This window comes from Balaenoptera physalus (assembly GCF_965194825.1).
Source record: "Balaenoptera physalus genome assembly, chromosome: 10".
Taxonomy (NCBI): domain Eukaryota; kingdom Metazoa; phylum Chordata; class Mammalia; order Artiodactyla; family Balaenopteridae; genus Balaenoptera; species Balaenoptera physalus.
In genome coordinates, this window is record NC_138889.1 from 71,659,847 (window position 1) to 71,684,357 (window position 24,511).

Here is a 24,511-nt window from a genome sequence, read left to right on the forward strand (position 1 = left end):
CCTGCAGACATGTGAGTTGGGGGGGTGTCTGTGCATCCACAGATTCTTTCCTCTGACCAAAAGGGGGAACCCCCAAGGAAGCCTGAGCTCAGAGCACGCTGCGAGCTTCTGGGGGGACGCAGTGCCCTGTGGGCCTCACTTCTACCCTCGCCCCACCAGGACCATCAGTAGGTGCCCAAGCCGAGCAGGATCTGGCTAAGCTCCTGTCCCCTCTAAGCTCCCCACCCCGCTCTGGCAACCCATTCCCTGGTTGCAGACGAGGTGCTCCAGACCAGAGGCTTTTTCTAATCTTGAGGCCTGAGCCTGGAGGCACCTCTGACCTCCTCCTCGCATGGGATTTTCTGGGCAAGGTACCCACCAACTAAGGAGAAGTTCACCGATTCATCCCAAATACATGCTAGGTACCTATTGCCAGGAACAACTCCAAGGACTGGGGCAGAGCTGTGGGCCAGCCAAGCCAGTCTCTGCCCTTCGGGAACTCAGAAACCTGTTCATTCGGCAACAAAGCTCTTGCTGCCCCTGCTGGTGACATCCTGGGCTTTTCTGTGCAGCGTGGACAGTGGTGTCTGAGCACTGCTGGGCCCCGGCCCGGGGAAGGGGAGCTCCAGGACCAGCTGACCCCACTCTGGGGAAACCCCAGCCAAAACTGAATTTGGACCTGTGGAAGCTTAAGCCTTGAAAAGCCTACGGTAGCCCTCAGCCCCAATGTGTAATTGAAAATAAAAACCCAAACAAATCTCGAAGTAAAGTTAAGCAAGATTAACAAAATTCTGATTTTTCCCTACGATGATGACTTAAGGCTTTCCTTCTAAATGTTAATTATCAAATTCTTACTCAAAAAATTCTTTTAGGTCCCCAAGCTTTAAGGGTGCCCTACATGCTGTCCAAAGCAAACTAGAGCAGGATTACGTGAGTGGCCCAGGAGTGTGGGCCCCAGGCTTCATCTTGCCCTCCCTTGTCCAAGGGAGTCTGATCCAGTATGTGAGTCTCGACAGCAGGAGAGGTCTTGGGGGTGACAACCCTTGGGGTCACATGGTGGTTGCAGTGTGGCTGGAGCAGGCCCCAGTGGAAGCCTGGACACAGAGAGCATGACCTGCCCTCCAGGCTGGACACGATGTGGAGGTCTGGCCGTCCCAGGGAGAGGGCAAGTTAGAGCCTGCCTCCTGTGGAGAAGGGTCTGCGCTGGAACCCTTAAGGGTGGCTCAGTGGGCCCCTCGGTGTCCAGCACACACCAGGCGCCCTGGACGCAGCCCCACCTCCTGGGATTGCCGAGACGCCAGGGCTCCTCACCCGGGGGCAGGTAGAGTCTCAGCAGCAGGTGAGGGCATGGGGGAGGACAACGTCACTATGTCAGAGCCCTCTTGCTCCCTGAGCCCAGCTCTCCTCACTAAATACCTGTGGTCCTTTTTTACAGAGCGATGAGGTCCTCACTGTCATCAAAGCCAAAGCTCAGTGGCCAGCCTGGCAGCCTCTCAACGTGTAAGTAGCAACAGGGCCCTGTCCAGCCCCCGGCCTGGCCTTGTACGTGGAGCCACCCGCCTCCTGGCCGCCGCATGCCAGTTATGTCGTAGAAGTCAGCACTGCCTCTCAGGTGGCTGGGCAGGTGAGGTGCCCTGCTCATGCGTGCAGTACCAAGTGCCCCTACCTCCTCGGGGAACGCAGGCTTGGTCTCTGTGTCCCCCATGGCTTTAACACTGCAGAGGACCCCGCTCAGACATTGGAGGTGTTAAGAACACAGTTAACTATAAAGCTTTGAAAATCAGGGGGAGAATTCTAAACTGAGATATAAAATTGAGAGTCACCAAGGAATGGGAGACAGTCAACACCAAGGACATGGTTGAGAGACAGCTCGAGAATGAGAGTCAACGGCTTGGGACTGAGTCCTGAGGAGCTCCAACATTTCATGCTGAGGAGGACTTGCCTGCAAAGGGAGCAAAAGAGGAGTAGCAAGGAGACTGGGGAAGGAAGCTTGGTAACAGGGAAGCCAAGGGAAGAAAGCATTCAAGAAGGAGAGCTGTGTCCAGGGCAGCTGAGAGATCAAGGAAGACCAGAGTTGCACAATGCCAGCTGGATTTATCAACATCAAGATCATCAGTGACCTTACTGGGAATCCTTTCTGCTGAGTTATGGGGGGAGGGTAAACAGCCTGGAGCAGGGTGAAATGTGAACAGAAAGTGAGGTTATGGAGTCAGTGAGTACAGACAACTCTTCAGTGAAGTTTGATGTGAAAGAAGAGAGATTGGGCAGTAGCTCCAAGAGGATGAAAAAATCAATGGAGCTTTTTTTTTTTTTTAATTTCTGAAGATTTGAAAAAAAATATTTGGGGACACCTTCCCACCCTTCACCCATCCCTCAGATATCTTGAGACCCCAGTGGAACAGAATTAATCCATGGCAAACACTCAGATTTCCCAAATTCCCGAAGCCTTTCCACTCAGTGCTACCAGCTTGTTAAGGGAAAGGAATTTTCCTTTGGTTTTCCCATACCCCAGTCTCCCCTTTCCTCTTCCAAATCTCATTAGGAAGTCAAATTAGGAAGCCTACACGCAGCCAAGTTTTGTTTTGCAGAAACAGCCCTGCCCCTCCTTGTGAGCCTGCTCTATTGAGGTTAATGGGATTCCAGCCTCCCTCAGGCCAGTGGAAAGCCAGGGTGACCTACTTTGTGAGGTCCTGCCCAGAGAAACTGACTTGGTTTTCAATGATCTTCATCTTTATCCCCAGGACCACTTCTCAAAGGACAGCCATGAATGAACAAATTAGCTGCTGACTTGTTTTAGCTCAATAAATCAAGCTGTGGCTCCAAAAGCCCAGAGTGCAGGTAGACACAGGAAAGACAAATTCTGAGCAAAAGCCACATCCTGCACAAGTTCTTCCGGCGCCTGAATAGAAAATGCCCAGGTTTCCTGCAAATCAATGCTGAATTTCCACCACCCAGTTCCTCCAGTTAAGTCTGCCTGTTAGGAATTACTGGAACTTTTAAAAATAAATTTTATTCCCTTCCTTATGATGAATCCTCTGAAGGACTGTAGTCTCCTTAATTATTCTCAGCCATTCTGATTAATTAACATTTGTTTAGACAGATCTGTTTGTGAGACAGATGAGAGGCAGGTGAAATAGAGACATGGTCACCCTTTCCAGAAATCATGCCTCTGGAGGGTCTGTGCCCCCCTAATCATCCCAGCCACGGTTCCCAGGGGGCCAGAGGCATCTTTCTGTCCAATCAGGGCTGCAAGTTTCAGGGTGCTCCCGGTCTCCTGTAGAACCTGCCCAGGTCCGTTGATGTCCCCAGGATTGTAAAGGAAGACTGGCCTTGGACTAGAGAACGCAGAGGTCTAACAGGCCGGATGGACTCGGAGCCCTAGATGCCTCCAAGTTATAAACAGAGTTGTCCAAGGCAGAGACCTCACTGAAACCTTCCTCCAGACACACAGACTTCAGCCTAGTGAATGGCTCTAGCACCGCCTAGTGTCGAGATTGAGTTTCTGCAACTTTGAAAGCTCGTTATTGAGGATTATTTGAAACGAGAGATTGAGTTTCTGCAACTTTGAAAGCTCGCTATTGAGGATTATTTGAAACGAACAAGAGGGACAGAACTCAGCATATGAGTGACCTGAGTCTCACTGATATGGATCTGTAACTTAGAATGGTATAGTAAGTCTCTAGAAGGACCATAAAAATCCTTTATTGCCTCTTTTCTTTCGTTGTGTTTTTGAAAGCTTTGTCTGGAAAAGCGGAGTGAGAAGGAAATCAACATTTACCAAGTCCTTTTATGGTGCCAGTCATGATGATAAGCAATGTCCTCACAAAAAGCCCTGGGGTGGGTCTGAGGATGCTCCCATTTTGCAGATTAGTAATTGTGAAGGGAGATGAGGTCAAAGCTGCTGTCACATAGCTAATAAGTGACGGAACCAGGGCTCAAAGCCAGCGGTCTATTCCAGTCCCCTTTGTTCTCTCCCACATCACGCTGCCTCTCTGAATGTAAAAATGCACAAGATATCTCTGTGTCTTCATTTGGTTTTCATTTTTCTGGTATGAATTGTCTGTTGATAACTTTCCTTTACCTATTGGGATTGTGGTGGTGTTTTTTTTTTTTTTAGATTTGGACTAGCTCTGTACATACTATAGATATTAACATTTGTCAGTCAAACTAGAGGGAGACATTTTTGCTAACATGTCATTTTTCCTTTCTAATTCAACACTGTTGTTTCCATTATGCAGATGTTTTTAGTTGGTATATAATTCAATTAGTTACTTTTGTGATTGCTTTTATTGTTTCAAAGCTGAGAAAATGAACGTTTCTCTAACAGATCAAAAAACTTGACTTTTTTTTCCTATGATCTGGTTGTTTTTTACTTAACTCTGACTTTTTGCTGTTTGGGTGTGTGTGTGTGTGTGTGTGTGTGATATTAGATGTGAATACCATATTTTTTTAAACTGCAATTAAGTTAGGCCAACCCCACTTGTTGCATGATCTTTCCTCTCCCCCTCAATTTTGTATGAGTCCTTATCTAAAGTTTCTGGAATCTTCAGCCTGTGCCACTGATCTATATTTCTATCTTATCCTGGATATTACACCATTTTAATTATCATACTTTACAGTATATTGTTATATGGTATGGCCAGATCAATTCTCTTTGCCAGAAAAGTGATAAAAATTTAAATCCCAGATAGAAAAATGAGATCAAATTAATAAAATACTTTATGGGAAGACATGGCATATGAGAAAGCATGAATAAGAATTTTTATTATGGTTTGGACAAATTAAATAATTCCAGTCATATCTAGCATTTCCTAAAGAAAACTCACATATATTCTTATCCATTTCATTATTTTAAATAGCATTTTTATTATAGAAGTAATAAATACTTTAAAATTAGATCTGAAGGCCAAAGGAAGTGTTAAGAGCTCCATACTCATTTCCTAGATTAACTCATTTATTTCAACAAATATTTGAGGAGAATCTACCGCATGCCAAGTTCTAAGCCAGGCACCGGGATATAGCTGTAAACAAGACAAAAATGGTCCCTATTCTTTCGGAACCTAACAGGGAAGATGGAAATTGAACAAGGAACTCCAAGGAAAGAGTGAGTTCAACATGCTCTGGGAAGGTACACCAGGGGTCCTAAGCAATTTGAGGTGAGGGCAGGAAACATTTCCTCCCCTCAAGCTGGGGGCCCTGAGGATGAATTTTCCAGTCAAGGGTACAAGAAAAGAGCAGGATGTAACTGAACGTGTTATAAAATCGTTCCCAGGCTTTTACAGTCAAATTTACCATATCACCCAACCTAAGGTCAGGCGTTTTATGCAGGGATCGGTTGCCCCAAATTTTCTACCCCTTGAAACACTTACCAGGGTCTGGGGGATACCTCACTCAGGTTACAGATTTGGCCAAAATGCATTAGCAGAGAATGATTTGTATAAGCCTTGTAAAACACAGGAGGTTCTCAGATGGTTACATCCTTCAGCTGGGCAGAGTAGCAGGGTGGTGTGTTGGGTGGGGGTTGGTTTGGTTTCTCCAGCTGTGGATTCCCAAGTAGAGCTGGTTTTGTCCTCTTAGGTTGTCATGATGAATAGCTTCATCCATGGGGGGTACAGGATATGAAAGACTACCTGACCCACAACCACATGCTCAGGGAGATGGGAAGGTAACAGGTGTAGTGGTTGGTCTCTATGGCAACGGAAGAGAAGCCTTCCTCCAAGGCACTGCTGGACTCCCGAGGGGTCCAGGGCCAAGCAGTCCCGCTCTGCCCACATGCCCGTGCTCTCTGCCAGGCAGTTACTGGAAGGCAGACCCCAGACAGTGTCCTGTTAATCCCTAGGTGAGCAATGCCGCAGCTCCCCAGACTGCAATTGTTGTAGAAACCAGGTCTTTAAAGAAGCTGCTAAAAGCAATGACCTACATGCCAGAAAATGCATGCATGGGAAAAGGAAATGAAATCCCCCAATTTGTACCTAACTAAATAGCAGACATGTAAGTGTGGGACTTTAGCAGTTTATAAAGGCCTCCTAACATATCATCTGAGCTTCACAGCAACACAGCAGGTGGGTAATGTCAGATGAAGAAATTGAGACTGGAAGAGGATGAGTGAGTTACTTGCCGAAGATCTAGTAAGTAGTGGCGCTCAAGTCATCATACATCTACTTGTTCAGCTGGCCCACTGGAAACCTGGTATTGGGATATGGCTGTGAAACAGGTTTGTGCCCTCAAAGGGCTCCTAGTCTAGTGGGGGAGACCAAACAGTGAGGAAGAGATTACAATCAAAAGGTACAGCTCAGAGACCTACACAGTGTGGAAATACAGACCAAAGGCACTGGTCTCAGTGCAGGGGATCAGAAAGGCTCCTGGATGAGGTGACTCATGACCTGAGGCTTGGAAGATGAGTAGACCAGTGATTCTCAAATTTGAGGCACATTAGAATCACCTGGAGGGATTATTAAAACAAAATGCTGGGTCCTACCCCCAGAGTCTCTAAGTAAATCTCGGGTGAGGCCTAATAATTTGCATTTCCAACAAGTTCCCAGAGGACACCGATGTTTCTGGTCCAAGGACCATACTTTGGAGGCCACTGAAGGAGAGCCTTCCCAGCAGATGCAAGTGCACGTGCGTCCTGATGCCAAAGCCAGGTTCAGGCTAGGCTCTTCCTCCACTCAGGTTCCAGAACCTACACTGGCATCAGGCTGAAGTGAGAAGTGCATTCAGGAAGGCCTCCCTCCCCTTGCCTCTCTTTTCTGATCTCCATATGACCCTTCAGTGCTGCTTCACTCAGTAACAGTAATACAGTAAGTCCCCTACATACGAACGAGTTCCGTTCCTGCGTTCTTAAGTCCAATTTGTTCATAAGTCCAACAAAGTTAGCCTAGGTACCCAACTAACACAATCGGCTATATGGTACTGTACTGTAATAGGTTTAGAATAGTTTTCACACAAATAATACGTAAAGAACAAACAAAAAATAAAGAAAACATTTTTAATCTTATAGTACAGTACCTTGAAAAGTACAGTAGTACAGTACAACCGCTGGCATACAGGGGCTGGTATCGAGTGAACAGGCAAGAAGAGTTACTGACTGGAGGAGGGAAAGGAGGTGGGAGATGGTAGAGCTGAAGGATCGTCAGCAATAGGAGACGGAGGGCAAGCTGCAATTTCAGTCACACCTGATGTTGATGGAACGCACGTTCGCATCTTTGAAAGTGCGCAACTTAAAGGTTCATATGTAGGGGGCTTACTGTAGTAATAATTGTTCAGGTGCCAGACACTGAGCTAAGTACTGGATGCGAGTTCTGTCATTAAACGCTAACAGTAACCCTTTGGGGTAGAAGTTATGGGGATGCCCATTCTGTAGATTTGGATACTGAGGCACAGAAAGGTTTAGTCATTTGTCCAAGGATACGCAGCTCTAAGAGGTGGTATGGGGTGATGCACACCCAGGCTTCCCGCCTTCTCTGCTTGTTGCCTGATCCCATCCGGCCTGCCCAAGGGGCCCAGTTCCACAGGGCCCAAGCAAGCCTGGAGTCATCGCTTTCTGGGGACAGGTGAGGGCAGCCAGAAGCAGCTGGTCCCAACAGACGGGCACAGAGACTCCCAAACAGCTGCCAGCCGGACCGAACAGACGAGTTGGTCCCCAGCTAAGGACTCCCCATGATCAGCAGCCCGAATGCAGAGTCAGGCAGAGCTGTCTTCATGCCTCAGCCTCACCAGCTGCGTCTCAAAGTTTATTAACTTCTATACGCTTTCCTTTCTTCTTTACAAAATGAGATGATAATTCTAACCCCCACAGGAGTATCTAAAATAATGCAGGTGTGCCACCAAGTGTGGCTGAGTGACTATAGCTCTCCCACCACGCCTCTCGGTGGGCTCTGGCCACTCCTAGGACCTTGTCTTAGCAACACGAGGACACAGAGGTTGAAGAACTGCCTCTCACAGCTTGGGGGCTGTCAGCCAAAGGTCTCTGGCTCTACAGCTGGGTCCCTGCTCGCCCACTGGAGGAAACGGCCAAGGAACCAGCTGTGAGGCGATGGGTGAGCTCTGGTGCCAGGGCAGGGCCTTGCTCTGAGCAGCCTCTGGGGGCACTGGAGGCAGCAGGCTGGGGAGATGATCCCTCTGCTGGCACAGTGTTGCTCTAGAGAGTGAAGTGGGGCTGGGGGCGGTGGGGACCTAGAAACTGATGACGAAAAGAACTTGGACCTTGAATTAAGAGCGACTTGGGTTGTGGTCGCCGTTCTGCCACTTCACTTTGTGACTCTAGACAAGTTACATAACATAACCCTTCTGAGCCTCTGTTTCCTCATCCATAAATTGGAGTCAATAATCCTAACCCCAGGTCTGCTCTGAGGCATCTACGAAAATGTATAAGGAAAGGCTTGGGGCATCATTAAGTAGTTTTTATGTGTCAAATTCACCTCACTTCCAATATGGCTGGGCGCACACGTAGCCCGTAGTATTTGTTCACTCGCTTATTCAAAAACATTGGCTTAGCATCTACGATGTGCCAGGCACTGGAAATAAAGCCATGAAGAAGGCAAACAGAATCCCTGCTTTCCCAGAGCTTACACTCCAGTGAGAAATGATAGTCAATAAACAGCTAAACAAATAAATAAGAAAACACAAAATGATAGTAAGTGCGGAAGACACATTAAAAATGGATAGCGTGGTAGCATATGGTTCTCTCCATGTGTGGCCAATGGATGGGCTTGGAGAGAGAAACCAGTAGTAGCCAAAGGTAGAGACCAGTGGGAGAATCCCCCTTCTTTCTCTCCCTCTCATCCTTTAGCCATCGTCTGGCCAAATGTCCCTCAGAGCATGCACCCCCAAGGCCCTGAAGGTAAAGGTCTCTGTATTTGGTTTCCAGGAGAGCAGCACCCTCGGCTGAATTTTCAGTGGACAGGACGCGCCACTTAATGTCCTTCCTGACCATGATGGGCCCCAGTCCCGACTGGAATGTGGGCCTGTCTGCAGAGGATCTGTGCACCAAAGAGTGCGGCTGGGTCCAGAAAGTGGTGCAGGACCTGATTCCCTGGGACGCTGGCACCGACAGTGGGGTGACCTATGAGGTACGTGCGTGCCTGGAGTGGTGAGTGACAAACCTTCCCGAGCGCCTGCTCCTTGTCTGGCCCTGTTCTGGATACCCTGGCCATGGAGATGAGTCTGGCCCAGGCTCTGTACCAGATGAACTCACAGTCCGGTAGGGGAGCCCAGCATGGTCCCATCATCACATACTCACATGCTATGTGACTCGGGCTCCAGGAAGTGTCCATGCAGCTGGTCAGGAGAGCACAGGAAGGGACTCTGCTGAAGAGCAGTTCAGAGATAAGCAAAGGAACAGCAGGCAAAAGGCATGGAGGCAAAAAGAAAGAGAGAGAGAGAGAATGGGGAACAGCACGAAGTTGATGTGTGTTAAGCTGGGCCAGATTCCGAAGGTTTCCGGATGGCCAGGCTAAGGAGTTTGGATTCTCCTGTGAATGACAATATTTTTCAGATATGGTTGGCACACCAACTGCATCGAAATCTGGAATCATCAGAAAACCAGTGGTAGAACAATCTAGAACAGACGTTGGTAAACTATGGTTTGGGGCAACCTGGAGTTTTCTAACCCAGCCTCACGCATTCGACCGCATGTTGTCTGGGGCTGCTTTCTCACTACAACTGAGTTGAGTCGTTGCAACAGACACAGTTGGCCCACAAAGCCTAAAATATTTACCATCTGACCCTCTGCAGACAAGTTTGCCAACTCCTGGTCTAGTGGGAAGAACTCTGGATTCAGACCAACCTGGTTCAGCAATTTCCTAGCTGGAAATGGCTCTCTAAAACTCGGCATCTTCATCTGGGCATAATCCTACTGTGTACATGGGAGAATTTGAAAGTATAGATCTACAAATGTTCATGCACAACACATGGCATGAACAAAATTCTGTAAATATAAATAGCAGCTATACTTGTTAAATTCCTTTCAAGGTTTTTATTCTGATCATATATCAAATTTTTGTGGTTTTTAACCAGTTTTATTTCCCACTCTCTGTATCTGTGTTTTCTCCACTACAGTCACCCAACAAGCCCACAATTCCCCAGGAGAAAATCCGACCCCTGACCAGCCTGGACCATCCTCAGAGTCCTTTTTACGATCCAGAGGGCGGGTCCATCACTCAAGTAGCCAGAGTTGTCATTGAGAGAATCGCTCGGAAGGTACTGGGTTAGAGCTCACCCTGGCACAGACCCTTCCCATCAGGAAACCGGACCCCTTTCAGCTCTTGAATCATGGGGTCCCTGGCATATTCAGGATGTGGAATTTCTGGGCCTCCCAGAGTTTCTAGAATGCAAATTATTCATAAGATATAAATGAGCAAAATGAACATGGTGGTACAGTTTGACACTCAACCAAATGATTTGCTCCAGGTAACTAGGCTTCATCATGAATGCCATAATCAATTGCTAATGTCTGCCATGGGTCAGGAAGTGGGAAGTTGTGGCTTTACTGCCATTTCTTTTTCCGGTCAGGTTGTAAAAGTGGGCCCAGAACTCCGCCATGGCCTAGGATTTGTATACAGGGTGGGCATTCGATTTTATGTCCTCTTTCATCTTTCCCACACACATTCCGTTCTTTAATGTGAGCCCTCCAAGTAAAATTCCTTTTGCAGGGGGAACAGTGCAATATTGTACCTGACAATGTTGACGATATTGTAGCAGACCTGGCTCCAGAAGAGAAAGATGAAGGTAAGTCGTCTTCCTTTGTTGCAGGTGGCAACATAAATTGGGAACTAAACATAAACTATCTTTTGGGAAAGCAATTTGCTAACATGTTTTAAAAGCCACAAATATATTATATCCTTTGATTTGGTAATCCCTTCTTTGAGGATTTCTGCTTGAAATATAATTCACAACAAGACCAAGGCTAGGCACAAAGTATAAGGGAATTGGTGAAGGTATGACACTGGTATATTCAGCAGTATCAGGCAAATGGCATTTGCATAGGCTTCACAGTACTCAGGTGACTCTCTGCTTTGATTCTCACACTAGCCTGTGAGGCAGGAGTGGGTCCATCCACCTCCCCAGCAAGGAAAGTGAGCCCAGACCCTACAGTCAGGAGGCAGTGGCAGAGCCCTGGCTTCAGCTCAAGTTCTCTCATAGGATCTGGAGCCAGACAAGCTGGGCTCTCCTCCTGTGGCCCTGGGCAAGAGGCCCACCTTTCTACCAGTTTCCTCAACTGTAAAATGGGGATAATAGAAGAACCCGCCTTGTAGAGAGCTGTGGTAAGGAGCTAATGGGATAAGAAAAATACGGTTCTTAGAATGATGCTGGCACATGATAAGTGCTCAGCGAACACCGGCCACCCTTATTCTCATCACGACACTGTGTATGGGTCACCAGGAGGATGAGAAACACCACACAAAAAAACCTGTTTCCCCCAAATTGCCTGTGATATGCCTGCACCTGTGTGGAAACGATGTCTGCCAGGTGAGGGGCCTGTGTTCAAGTGTTGAGGGGAAGGGACAGTAAGAGAGTCTTTCCTTATTATTAAGTTACTTAGATTTTTATTAGTGGAATGCCCGAACTATAATTTTGAAAGGGAAGTGAATGGCTGCTTGCATCCCCGGAGCACCCAGGCTCCCGGAGGCTGGGTAGACAGCGGGGATTTTCTCGTCCCCGCGTGAGCTCTTCTGGGGAGAGAGGGCCAGTCACAGCTTCCACAGGCTCCCAGGAAAACCATGTCACCTACTTTTCCCAGATGACACCCCCGAAACCTGCATCTACTCCAACTGGTCCCCGTGGTCCGCCTGCAGCTCTTCCACCTGCGACAAAGGCAAGAGGATGCGGCAGCGCATGCTGAAGGCACAGCTGGACCTCAGTGTCCCCTGTCCCGACACCCAGGACTTCCAGCCCTGCACGGGCCCGGGCTGCAGCGATGAAGGTGACGAGACACCCAGGCTCAGGAAGGGAGGGTCCTGCCTGGCCATGCCAGCCTCTCATACCTGGCCAGGCAGCACCCCCCAATGGGGCACTAGGACCCTGACTGTATTTGTCAGTGGGGACCACCAAGGGCAGACTCCCATGTCCAACAGTATCTTGAGGGCTGTGAACACAGACATGTCTTATGACATCAAAAGAATTCTTGAGATTAACTGACCACTCCCCCACCCCCTATACCCCCCAGCCATGGAAGAAAATAGACACAAGTTACTAAAGAGCTAGCACACATCTTATTTATGACAAACTACAGATAGCAAGCTGCCTGCTTCTGGGCCTTAACTTCAATCTCTTTTTAAGAAGCAGGTGAACAGGTTGGCCGAGATTGAATCTAAATCATTGCCCTAATTGTGTCATTCATGGACCCCCGTGCAAGTCCTACCTCAGCCTGGCTCAGAGCCCTCAGTTCCTTGTGTCAGGACCTTTGGACTGATTGCAGCAATTCTGCCTCTCCTTGTAACTGGTCAAAGGTCAGGCTTGAACTGTAAGCTTGCACCGCCCATGTCATGATGGCTCAAGCTTCAACATGGCACTACTCTGATTGCTGTGCAAAGGCCATCTGCCTACTTCCCAGGGTACACTTCCTCTCTCTGACTGAACAGATCTATGCTCTGTGCTCTGATCTTAACTGTCTCAGAGGTGTAACAAGGCAATAGGAAGGGATGTATAGGCTGGGCTGGTTTATGGCAGGAAAAAAACCATTTCCAAGCTGAGGATAATTGAAGAAAGCTCACCCGCCACTGCAGGTCATTCACTCTCTGGCTCTTCCTGGGGCACAGTCTTAAATACCTCTCCTGGCTGCACTCCACAGTGGTTTGTTGCTGTTTGTGCCCATGATAAGGCACTTCAGAGAGGAGTGAACCCTGCATGCACAGGCCATTCCTACGAACAGGCAGGGAGGAAGTTGTGACAGGGCTGGCAACGCTGGAGGCTCTTTCTCATTCTTGGGGTTGAGGAGGGGAGGCGGATGGGTGGGCTGTCTGTGGCCTGCAGTGGGAGCTGAGATCTTTAACCACCCCCTCTACAGGGGTGGAGTTCAGGTGGCTCCCAGGTGGTAATGACAATTCTGAAACATGTTGGGCTATGCCTGGTGGTGTAGTTTCGGTGGTACACAGCATCAAATTTACCAACTTAACTATTTTTAATTGTACAGTTCAGTGATATTAAGAGTGTACACACACACACACACACACACACACACACAGTTAGGCAATCATCACCACCCTCTATCTCCAGAACTCTTCATCTCGCAAAACAAACTCTAGACCCATTAACCACTAACTTTCCATTCCCCCAACCCCTGGCAACCACCATTCTAGGTATCTCATATAAGTGGAATCATACAGTATTTGTCTTTTTGTGACTGGCTTATTTCACTCAGCATAATGTCCTCAGGTTCATCCACGCTGTAGGACGTGTCAGAATTTCCCTGGGTCTAATGTGGGTTCCAGCCATCTTTATTGCTGCACCGCCAGCAAGCACTGTCTGGCAACCCTGTCCGTAGGTTCAATAACAACGTGTAGGCATCACCCACGTGCACATGACAGCCTGCGGACACGTGCAGGAGGCTTCACACTCTGACTTCAGTCCTTCTTTCTAGCCTCATCTCCCAGTGCCGCACACAATACACTCTGTACAGGTTGTTCAAGAGCTGTTCCCTTCACCTTAAATACAGATATTCTCTACCCAACAAAAGTGCACTCAGATGTGCCCTCTTCTGTGAAATCTCACGCAGAACTCCAAGGACCATCCCCATTCCAGTCTCCTGGGCTTATGTCTGTTGTCATATTTTCAATACATAGAATTATTGCAGTTTATGTGCCCATCTCTCGTTCTGGAGTAGAACAAAATCCGTATCTTACACATCTTTTTAACCTCAGTACATACCACTAAGCAGTCAGTAAAGATTTACTGACATGAGTAAATGGATGGGTGGATGGATGACTTCATTTCCCTCTTCTTCTCTAGAACTAAACAGGCAAACACACATACACACACACTCCTATCCATCCAAGCATTTTTTTTTTTAATTTATTTATTTATTTATTTATGGCTGTGTTGGGTCTTCGTTTCTGTGCGAGGGCTTTCTCTTGTTGCGGTGAGCGGGGGCCACTCTTCATCGCGGTGCGCAGGCCTCTCACTATCGCGGCCTCTCTTGTTGCGGAGCACAGGCTCCAGACGCGCAGGCTCAGCAATTGTGGCTCACGGGCCCAGTTGCTCCGCGGCATGTGGGATCTTCCCAGACCAGGGCTCGAACCTGTGTCCCCTGCATTGACAGGCAGATTCTCAACCACTGCGCCACCAGGGAAGCCCCCATCCAAGCATCTTTCAAATGTGTTGTCATGAGACAACGAGTAATCCCGAGTGCTCCGTGCACCTGGAAAAAGGCATTTCCTTTCAAGAACAATTCCTAGTTTAAAGATGTGTGCCTTTTATGTTGACTTCCATCCTCAATTGCCTAACTGCCCCTGAATGCCAGCTGGCCTTCTTGATGCCCGCCTTTGAGGAGTTCGGTTGGTCGTGTGGATCCCGGCGTCGTGGCGCCCGGTCTGCAGTATCTGCTCCTATGTTGCAGACGGCTCCACCTGCACCATGTCCGAGTGGATCACCTGGTCGCCCTGCAGCATCTCCTGCGGCACTGGCATGCGATCCCGGGAGAGGTACGTGAAGCAGTTCCCGGAGGACGGCTCCGTGTGCACGCTGCCCACTGAGGAGACGGAGAAGTGCACGGTCAACGAGGAGTGCTGTGAGTGGGGTGCCGGGCGGGAGGGGCGGGCGCGGGGCTCCTGAGGCTGTCAAGGCGATGCTAAACACCGCAGGACTCCCCAGCTCCCAGCAGCTGCCTGATGACCGAGTGGGGCGAGTGGGACGAGTGCAGCGCCACCTGCGGGATGGGCATGAAGAAGCGGCACCGCATGGTCAAGATGAGCCCGGCGGACGGCTCCATGTGCAAGGCTGAGACGTCTCAGGCAGAGAAGTGCATGATGCCCGAGTGCCGTGAGTGGGCGTGGGAGAGGGGACAGAGGACCACAGCAGCCCTTACTATTACCACCGTCAAGGCTGGGCAGGTGCAAGAGGAAATATGGACACACCCCCCCCCCCCCCGCCAATCCTTGCAGGGCACTTCTAGGTGCAAGATGAGAGCTATAGGTGTGAGGACATCATCCAGACCCAGAGAGAGTGGCCTCCTTTGAGAGGCATTCTGAGCAACGCTGGGGTGGCAAACTGGTGGCCTCTGGATAGAATTCACCTGTAGCTGTGTTTTACAGGGCCCATAGTATCTTTTTTTTGGAGGGGGGGAGAGTACATGTAGGCAGGTTGTGCATTCCTCAAGTCATCACAGACCCCCTCATTCTTGTTCTATGTTGGACTTGCCTGTGGCCCCATAAAGCATTACAACCCCTGCTCTACGCACAGATGCACATAGGCCCACACATCACTACACAGATGTACACACGCACCCAAGTACATACACATTCTAGCGATTTCAGCACCGAAGTGTCCAAAAACGCATCATTGAGCCTATCTTTTAGTGCACGGTTCTTGGGGCACTTGGGATGTTTCTGTCTCTAGTAAGATCCTACTCAGACCCTCACGGGTGCTTCAGGTGGGGACTTGTGTATTCATATTACTGAGCCACATCATGAGCACCAGCTGGATCAGAGGAGATGCAACAGAGTGACAAGAGCAGCAGGTAGTGGCCTGTGGAGCCACTCCTGGTTCCAGGGGGGTCACTTCGGTTATCTGAACCCATTGGTCAATTTCACTTTAGTCAAGGGGCCTGAGTGGGGGACAAAGGGTATGGGGCACCAGATCAAAAAAAACAAAGGGAGCCTGTTCTCAGTGGCAAACCTGGCTCTTGGTCTAGACACTATCCCCTGCTTGCTGTCCCCGTGGTCCGAGTGGAGCGACTGCAGCGTGACCTGTGGGAAGGGTATGCGGACCCGCCAGCGGATGCTCAAGTCTCTGGCCGAACTCGGGGACTGTAATGAGGAGCTGGAGCAAGTGGAAAAGTGCATGCTGCCCGAATGCCGTAAGTCCTGGAGCTCCTGGAAGCCACCTCTCCTCTCCCTCTCCTCCTGCTAACCAGCCCTGGGCTAGGTCGTACAGTTATGACTCTTTGCTGGGCCCTGGATCTCTGTGTTAGTACAGTTATTTAAACTCTCAATCTTCTCAGTAGTAAAAGGGGATCCCACTGACCATCTACAAAACACCCAAGTTGTAAATGGCTGTGAAGCCTAAACAGGAGACTTAGGTGGAAAACAGCACAGGCTCGATAAAACTTATTTCATAGTTCTCCACCCCCTGCCCAAGTTAGAGGCTTGTCTGACCCATAGGATTTTCCAAGCTTTTTAATTTTATTCCTCCTCCCTGTGACCAGTTTATTTACCCACGACCAAAGGGCAGACTTTAAACCAGTGACTCCTGTACCTTTGCAGCCTTGATAAGAAGACGGGCCAGCAAGTCAACAAGCTCAAAAGCTCCATGCCCACCCTCATCTCCTCTCAAATCTCACAGAGATTTGAGAGGAGGTGAGGGTGAGTTTATTATCTGGGGACTAATTTCCAAGGAGAGAGCCCATTTTTCTGGCTAGTCTTCCATGAGAGCTTCCCTTTCAGGTGGTGGAAAGTCAGACACACTTGCTAAGATCTGCTTTCTGGCTTTCTCTGAAATGCACTTGCAGCCTTCCGTGCTTCCTCCCCTTACGCAGGCTGCCTGCCCGGGGACAGATCCCAGCTCTGTCCCTTACTGGCTGCATAAACTGCAGCACATTACTTAGCATCCCTGTCCCTCATCTGTAAAATAGTGAGAAAAACTTCCTAGGTTGCTCTGAGAATTAAACCACATAATTGGTACCAAGTGCCGAGCACTGGACTCGGGAAGTGCAGACCTCCACCACTGTTACATATTACAGCTCCTGAGCTGTTTTAGCCAAAGTCATGTGTGGAGATGACCCAGACCATCAAATTAAACAAAGCCTGGGGCTTTTACTAAGATCTACCCCGTGTTCAACACAGCTCACCAGAGCTGGGGCTCCAGAATGTTCTGAGACACTGTTACTGACTTAAACAAAACTCTATATCCATAGGGTCCAGTGAATGAAGGGAGAAGGAAAAGAACATTTATGGAACACTTACTGTGGGCCAGAAACTGGGCTGAGAGCATTACTTCACTTAATTCTCACAACCTAATGAGAAAAATAACATTATCCCCACGCTGCAGATGGGAAAGCTGCCTGAGCTCCCACAGGGAGAAAAGGCCTAAGACCATGAACAAAATGAGTTTTTCCTAGATCCATCCAGCCGGGCCCTCACTTTGCAAGGGAAGCGGAGTTTGGAAATCATTTGCCTCCCTAGGAAGCATCCTGAGAATCACTCTAATGGGTTATCTTTCGTCCACATTTGTGAGATGCTGGCTTAATGAGAAGACTTTGCTGGATCTCTTACTAAGATAAACCATGACACCACTTGCTACTGCCCCTCTTCTCTACTGAATTTCCTATTTCTGACTCCTGTGTTTTTTGCAGACTGCCACATATAAGACCGAGGATGATATCGAGAACAAGAGACACTGCCTGGGTCTTACTGCAAAAGTCACAATGTCCTTAGTATTAGTCCACGGGGGCAGCTCTGGAAAATGGCACCAATGAACTGTGCCTTTCCTCAGAAAATCAGGGTCCTTGGCTGTGGGAAGCTAGTCTGTACCATTGAGGCTGATTTGACAATATTCTAGAAGCTTAGAGAGCAAGGCAAGAGGCTTTCAACTAATCTTCAAGGTCCCCCCCAAAAGCCTTCTCAAATCATAAAGAGGGCATAGCATGTGGGTTTTGATCTGGGCACCAATCCTGCATCTACTGCTTACCAACCGTGTGGGCTGGATAAAGTCAGTCTGTCTCTTGGAGCCTCAGTTTCTTCTTCTGTAAAATGGGGTAACAGCACCTGCTGTGCATTTCCCATAGGCTTGTGTTGAGATGTTCAAAGGAGAGTATAAGTGACCATATCTTGTTTCAGACATGAGATACACTCACGCCCATCTGTGTCTTGCCAGCCACTGACTGTGAGCTCACCGAGTGGTCCCAATGGTCGGAATGTAACAAGTCATGTGGGAAAGGCCACATGATTCGAACCCGCATGATCCAAATGGAGCCTCAGTTTGGAGGTGCACCCTGCCCGGAGACTGTGCAGCGGAAAAAGTGCCGCATCCGGAAATGCCTCCGAAATCCATCCATCCAGAAGCTGCGCTGGAGGGAGGCCCGAGAGAGCCGGAGGAGTGAGCAGCTGAGGGAGGAGTCCGATGGGGACCAGTTTCCAGGTACTGCCAAGTGTGAGGCTGGCGTTCAGGGAGATGTCAAAGCAGAGTGGGTCTGGAAGAACTTGTAGGAGTTTGCCAGTAAAACAAGGGCATCCCAGGCAGCAGGAGTAGTCATTACAATGGCACTGAGGTACCAAAGAGCAAGATATGTTCAAGTAGTAAGTGGAAGGCAGAAGGAACACAGAGTATGGCAGAGGGGAGGCAGGAAACCAAACTGGAGAGGTAGGGTAGGGACCAGACCATGAAAGGCCTGCTGATGACTTGATTCTGTAGGTGAAGGTTTTAAGCAACAGCATGACTTTAACAGGCCTGTGCTGAGTGGTTTGGCGGTGGCAAAAACAGAGGCACAGAGGCTGGTTAAGTTTTCTCTGTAGCCCAGGAGAGAGATTATGTGTCCCACTCCTCCTGCATAACTGAAGGAGTTCCAGGACTTAAAAAAACAAACAAACAAACAAAAAACACAAATCCCACCTAGAGCTTCACTGCTGAATAAGCTGATCCAAGCCAAGAGTGCAATATCATCAGCAAAATGATGAAATGGTAGTTGGGAAGATCCACGGTCAGTCTTGGGTCCAGGCCAATTGATGGTCTTTGGATTCCCTGGAGTGGGTAAGGAAGGTGCCGCATATAAGTGAAGGTTAATGGGTTTCTATTTTTAAAGGTGCAGCTCAAATTACCCCTTTTTCTTTTCTCTTCTCTTCCTTAAGACATTACACCTCCATCTAGGACTAGAGAAGTGCAGATAATGCGGAGCTACCTGAAGTTCACTATCTTTCCACTAGGGAGCTGTTCCCATATCAAAATGTTGTCTATTGCACATGGTGGTCAGTCGGCCAGTCAACAAACATTATGCCCAACTATGTGCCAGGCAGGCACTATGACATAAAACTCAGCGTAGTATTGACTGGATAATCATAAATGTAATTAATTGGATCTACAATGGAGTAATGTATAGAGTGCTATGGAAGCACTTTTTTTTTAAAGATCTAACCTAATATTGGGGTCAGGGAAGTTTTCTTTGAGAAAGTCATGTCTATTTACATGGGAAAAATAATCAATTATACCTGAGTTAACTTAGTACTGGAGAGGCTAAGTACTTGGGGGAGCAAAGTGTAAGAGTGAGTGGTTAACTGCTCCTTGAGTGGCTGCAGCATTAACAAGTCACCCCAAAACAAATGAAATTAACATGATTCTGTAGGGCAGCAACTTGGCCTGACTCAGCTAGCTGATTCTTCTGGCATCTAGCTTAGGCTCTCAAGTCGCTACTGCCAGGTGGTGGCTCAGCTGGGGCTGGAAGGTCTAGATTGGCCTCACCTGTGTTTCTGGAGCCTCTCTCCACGTGGTCTCTCCAGCAGATAGCCAGGCTTGCTTACATAGTGGTGGAAAGGTTCCCGACAACTTTTTTCAAGCCATGCTTGCTCATGTCCCATTGGCCAAAAGCAAGTCATAGGGCCAAGCCCAGATTCAAGAGGTGGAGAAGCAGACTCTGCCCCTTGATGGGGAAGAGCTGCAAAGCATTTATGGCCAATTTTTGCAGTCTGTCACATATAAGCTAACAGTCCCTAATAAGGACTCTAGCCATTATTTAATTCAACAAATCGTTACATACAAGAGCAGAAAAGCCCAGACAACTAACTAAGTTTGACAGCTGTTTACTAGAGTTCAGCTTCCTTGTTCTTTCCCTCGTGTCTGCTGGCCTAACCAGGTCTTCTCATGCTTTCAGGCTGCAGGATGCGCCCATGGACAGCCTGGTCAGAATGCACCAAACTGTGTGGAGGCGGGATCCAGGAACGCTACATGACTGTAAAGAAAAGGTTCAAAAGCTCCCAGTTTACCAGCTGCAAAGACAAGAAGGAGATCAGAGCATGCCATGTCCACCCGTGTTAACAAGGGTACACGTTTCCCAGGGCTGCACTCTAGACCCCCCAGAGTCACCAGTGGCTGGATTGTTTGTTTGTTTGTTTAAGGCAATTTAAATCGTGTACACTAGTTTTCATTTCTGCAGTGTGGTCTGCCCAGTAGTCTTGTGGATGCCAGGGACATCCTTCTGTGCACCTCCTGGTGGGCACAGACTGAGGGGGTGCTCCCTCATCCTCAGCCAGCCCTCAGCCAGCACGCGTAGTGTCAGCCACCTGCACTGAGTGGAAACGTGTCCCTCTGGAGCACCCACCTGGGTGGCAGGAAAGAGACCCCGGCCTCCTGCACATGGAGAGGCAACTGTCTGCAGATGACTCTGTGCCTGGTGCTGGGGCGCAGCATGGGGGAGACAGTCCCCGTCAGGTGGAGTGCAGATTCCCCTCATTCTCGTCTGGCCTGCTCCCTCTTGCAGGAAACTATTGTTTGCTCGTCTCTTCTCATTTAGTGGAACTTTAGGGCCCGTTGTTGAGTCTCCTCAGTCATCAACAGTTCTTGGGGAAAACAGCTGGCAGACATGAAGAGAAGCACTGATTGATGGTGGGTGGCTTTTCTTCTTTCACTGAGAAATTCGTATGTATCTCAACCCCTAATATCGGTTCTTGATGCCCCAGAGGAAAGAAATGATGGCTGCTTTATTTGAACATAAGGTAACCAGTTCTTACAACTGAGGTAAAAGGTACTAAGTCTAGAAATCATTTTTCCCTTCTTTTTGGGGGTTTTTTGGACACAATTCTCTTAGGAAGCCAGCCTTATGAACCTTCTGATGTTAGATCCTTACTAGAACCAAGGCCAAGGCAGCAAAACTAGCCTCTGTAGCAGTCCCAAACCTGAGTTTTTAAAATCTTCCGACACAGACTTTTAAGTTCTCAAACGAGTTTCTAACAAGAAAACATTTTTTCAGTTATGCAAACATTTTGTTAAATCTGTCCGCAGCCCACCAAGCCATTCCTTCAACAGAAATAAATACTATCTCTCTCTGTACTTGAAAGGGTTTCTTAAGTCCTAAAATTTTACACATAGAAAAAGTGTTTCAGAGGCCAAGAAAAACAGACGACAAATCTAGGGAGAAAGGAATGTTGCAGAATCAAGCTTGGCCGTAAAATCTGGTGGGAAGTCAAACCTACGTCAGCCCTCCACACCAGGGGTCTGGTCCTCTGACACAACCATAGGCAAGATCATGGTTTCCCATCCCCTTCCGAGCAGTCATAAGCACACCAAATTCAGGGAGACTGACTATCAAGGATTAGTGTAAAAGGTCATTTTACCGAGTTGAGTCCATCAGCAGTTGTTACTCATTCTTTGTTAAAATTACTGTTTCATTTCTGTTGCAGGCCTTCTTTATCATGCTTAATCCAAATATGTACCATGGATGAGATGCATACGTTGCTTTGAATACACTACTTTAAGACTCTGCATTAAACACATCAGGATATTCCAAACACAACATATATATATATATGCTATAGCCTTGAATCTGTACTATTTTCTTTAACACAAGAGAGACTGTTCAATAAAAAACTCATTGGGTCTGTCTTTTGTGTTTTAGTTTTAAACTAATTCAGTGTTCAGAAGGTTGGGTCTTTTTAACAATTGTTTCCATTTCAATCAGAGGCAGCAAAAGATACGCCTTTTGCACCCTCATTCTGGAGGGACCACTATTAACATTCCTGAGCTTTCTGGAGGTTTGAGTTGTTTCCAACATTATTTTTTTAATCCTTAAGTGAACCGCTTTCTCCTCCCACAACGCAGCACAAAATTTAAAGAAATACAAGTTTAATTTCTACTTGGACAAAAAAAAAGTCCTGATACAGAATCTGCTCGCTTTGGCAACATTACTCTTAGCTACCCAGACGCATCCTTCCTCTCAACCCATGAAAATCATCAAAAAGTTCCATATAATGGCAATTCCTAAGTAACTCTAAGGACAAGCCACCCTAGTATCTCATGTTCTTATTTGTCCCATTTTTAATCCAAATTTTGGAGACTTGAAAGCAGGCAACTGGTTAATGGCTGAGAATGGGTAACATGTTTCTTGTTACATAAGTGTTAATTCTTTTTTGTTTACAAGGGGGAATTTTTAAGAAACATCAAATCTCTTTCTTACCAAAGTCTTGTGTTAGGTGGTTTATAGTTTCTCTGGCTAACCAATCATTTTGGAAATAAAGACTTTTTACTACAAAAATGAAATTTGTTTGGACTTGAGATACCTGAGATAGTAAATAGATCATAAGACACCCAGTTAAAAATTGCCATATAAAGAACAACTATAATTGTGTATTTTTTTTTTTATCAATGCCAAACCACTTGGACTCCAATTTACATCCACATTTTAAGATGAAAATAAGTTCAGAGATATATTCCCCAACCAGACATGGGGTCACTCACCTGTCACCTTGCCAATGCATTATTTGAAGGAAATCTGTTGTAGCAAATAAGAATAAAGCCTGGGCTTCTTCAGACCCAGAATTGAAAAAGTTAAACAATTCTGTGCTGTTTTTAATTTGAACTTTGTGTATTAAACGTGTTTTAGGCATAGTCAAGGTCTGTGTACTTCTTCCAGGAAGTAAGGATACATTACACATTCTCACATGACAACAATTCTCCAGAAACTTAGTCCAGGTCAAGTCCACGGCTAAAACAGCAAGACAAAAATTCGCAATGTCAAATTATTTCTGTGACCTAACAGCCCATGTTTCAGTTTAAAGGAGTTAAATATTAAACTGTACTAGGACTGTGCAGTCTTTTCCCCCCCGAGTTAAATATTTATATCCTAAAGAAATGGACAGCATTGTCCAGATAAAACTAAACATAAATGTTTAATCTCTAAATACAACACAGAATCACGGAAGACAAGACATTGCACTCTTTGGTGCTATTAATTTTCATAAGACAATTCATTTTGTTTTTCATATTGCCCAAAGCAGGGAGAATGAATTAAAATAGTCCCTTTTGAAAAAGAGTGAGATACTGTAACAAACTATAAATAGCAGCTGAATGCTAGTGAGCATGAAGACAAATTTTTCAATTTAAATCCTTTGAAATCTGTGAGCAAAAGATCTGTACTAAAATGTCAAATTTAAATAATGGCACCCCTGCTTTAGAAACACTGTCAGTACGCTCTGTCGGGCAGAGGAAGAAGTTGTACAACGCTTAAGCATGGGTAGCCTGGGTTCAAACCACTGCTGTTATTTTACCTTTTCTGGCCTCAGGCTTGGTCACAAGCTTTCGTACACTGAAGGATTTCTCTACCCCACCTCCACAATTAGCCAGTTCCCATCTTCAGAGTGAGTCCTGATGGTAACCTGGCAGTAGTTTCACTGAATGTGTTTTACCCCGCCAGTCCCCTACTTCCTCATAAACCAAGAAATGCCCACTTTGTGCTGAAGCTGGCTTGAGCTGCATTTCTACCACTTATGACTGTAAGTGTCCTGACAAATAAAATACACATGCAATACTTTTACCCAGCTATCATCAGAGCAAAATGCAACTTTTCACTCAACATAATGTCATAATGGGAGATAGCATTCATTATCTATCATTATCACTTTCTCATATTGCTCTGAATTCTTCATAAAACTCAGAATATGTGCTTAACTACTTCCTGGCTTTAGAACTGATTGGTAAAAGTTCTCGTATTTTAATAGTACTCATATTTAAGGTAGTAATCCTCATAGTTTAACTGTTATGTGTTTAAACAGTTTTCCTTTACTTCAAGTAATTTTAAGTATTAGAAGGGAAAGGGGCCAACATCTTATTCAAGACTACTGACTTATTTACTACACTTGGAGTTTATAAAAGTAGAGTCTCTACTTTTTGCTAGTGTTAGCATGCGACTCCTACTGGGTGATCTTAACCTGGAACTTACTAGCCCATCTAAGAACTCAGATGGGCCACTCAGGAAAAATACTTGGATCTCCTGCTCCCTCACCCACTACATTAGTGCCACTGAAAGAGACACTGCAGCCTGGGAGCATCCACAAACTGTTCGTTACCATCCTACAATGAGAGACAGAAATTAAAAGCATTCAGAAACTTTTACAGTAATTTGATATTGCCACAATATCCGAGAGTATGATTATGTTTCTAACAGTTCATTTTTTGTATTACATTAGTTAATTATATCATTCCACGATGGTGAAGGTTAAAATTTTTTTAAACTGGACCTTTACCTCAGTCTGAGCAGCATTGCACGATGCCATTCTCACTCACCAGCAGTCAGAAAGGGAGGTCGCCTACAAACCACAAGCTTTTGAATCTCTCAAATGCTTATGTACCTAAACAGTAATAGCTGCTTCCAGACTTGCATACCTACGTATCTATGACT

The 24,511-nt window shown here is 46.9% G+C and overlaps 1 protein-coding gene across 2 annotated transcripts in view; it reads left to right on the top strand.

Annotated features, from left to right (window-relative positions):
- SPON1 (spondin 1) overlaps positions 1 to 22,727 on the top strand; it is a 257,094-nt gene extending 234,367 nt beyond the window's left edge. Inside the window, exons 7-17 of one of the 2 annotated variants that reach the window (XR_014267793.1) lie at positions 1,415 to 1,479; positions 8,849 to 9,050; positions 10,039 to 10,179; positions 10,632 to 10,707; positions 11,720 to 11,902; positions 14,534 to 14,704; positions 14,788 to 14,955; positions 15,827 to 15,991; positions 18,007 to 18,270; positions 19,994 to 20,724; positions 21,519 to 22,727. Coding sequence is in view for 1 of the 2 variants with exons in the window: in XM_082476001.1 (XP_082332127.1) it covers positions 1,415 to 1,479; positions 8,849 to 9,050; positions 10,039 to 10,179; positions 10,632 to 10,707; positions 11,720 to 11,902; positions 14,534 to 14,704; positions 14,788 to 14,955; positions 15,827 to 15,991; positions 18,007 to 18,270; positions 19,994 to 20,157 (1,599 nt within the window). In the remaining variant the exon portion in view is untranslated. Of the gene's footprint in view, positions 1 to 1,414; positions 1,480 to 8,848; positions 9,051 to 10,038; positions 10,180 to 10,631; positions 10,708 to 11,719; positions 11,903 to 14,533; positions 14,705 to 14,787; positions 14,956 to 15,826; positions 15,992 to 18,006; positions 18,271 to 19,993 lie in introns of both variants that reach the window. The other variant, XM_082476001.1, reaches the window with a different exon arrangement.
- Positions 22,728 to 24,511: the final 1,784 nt, after the last annotated feature.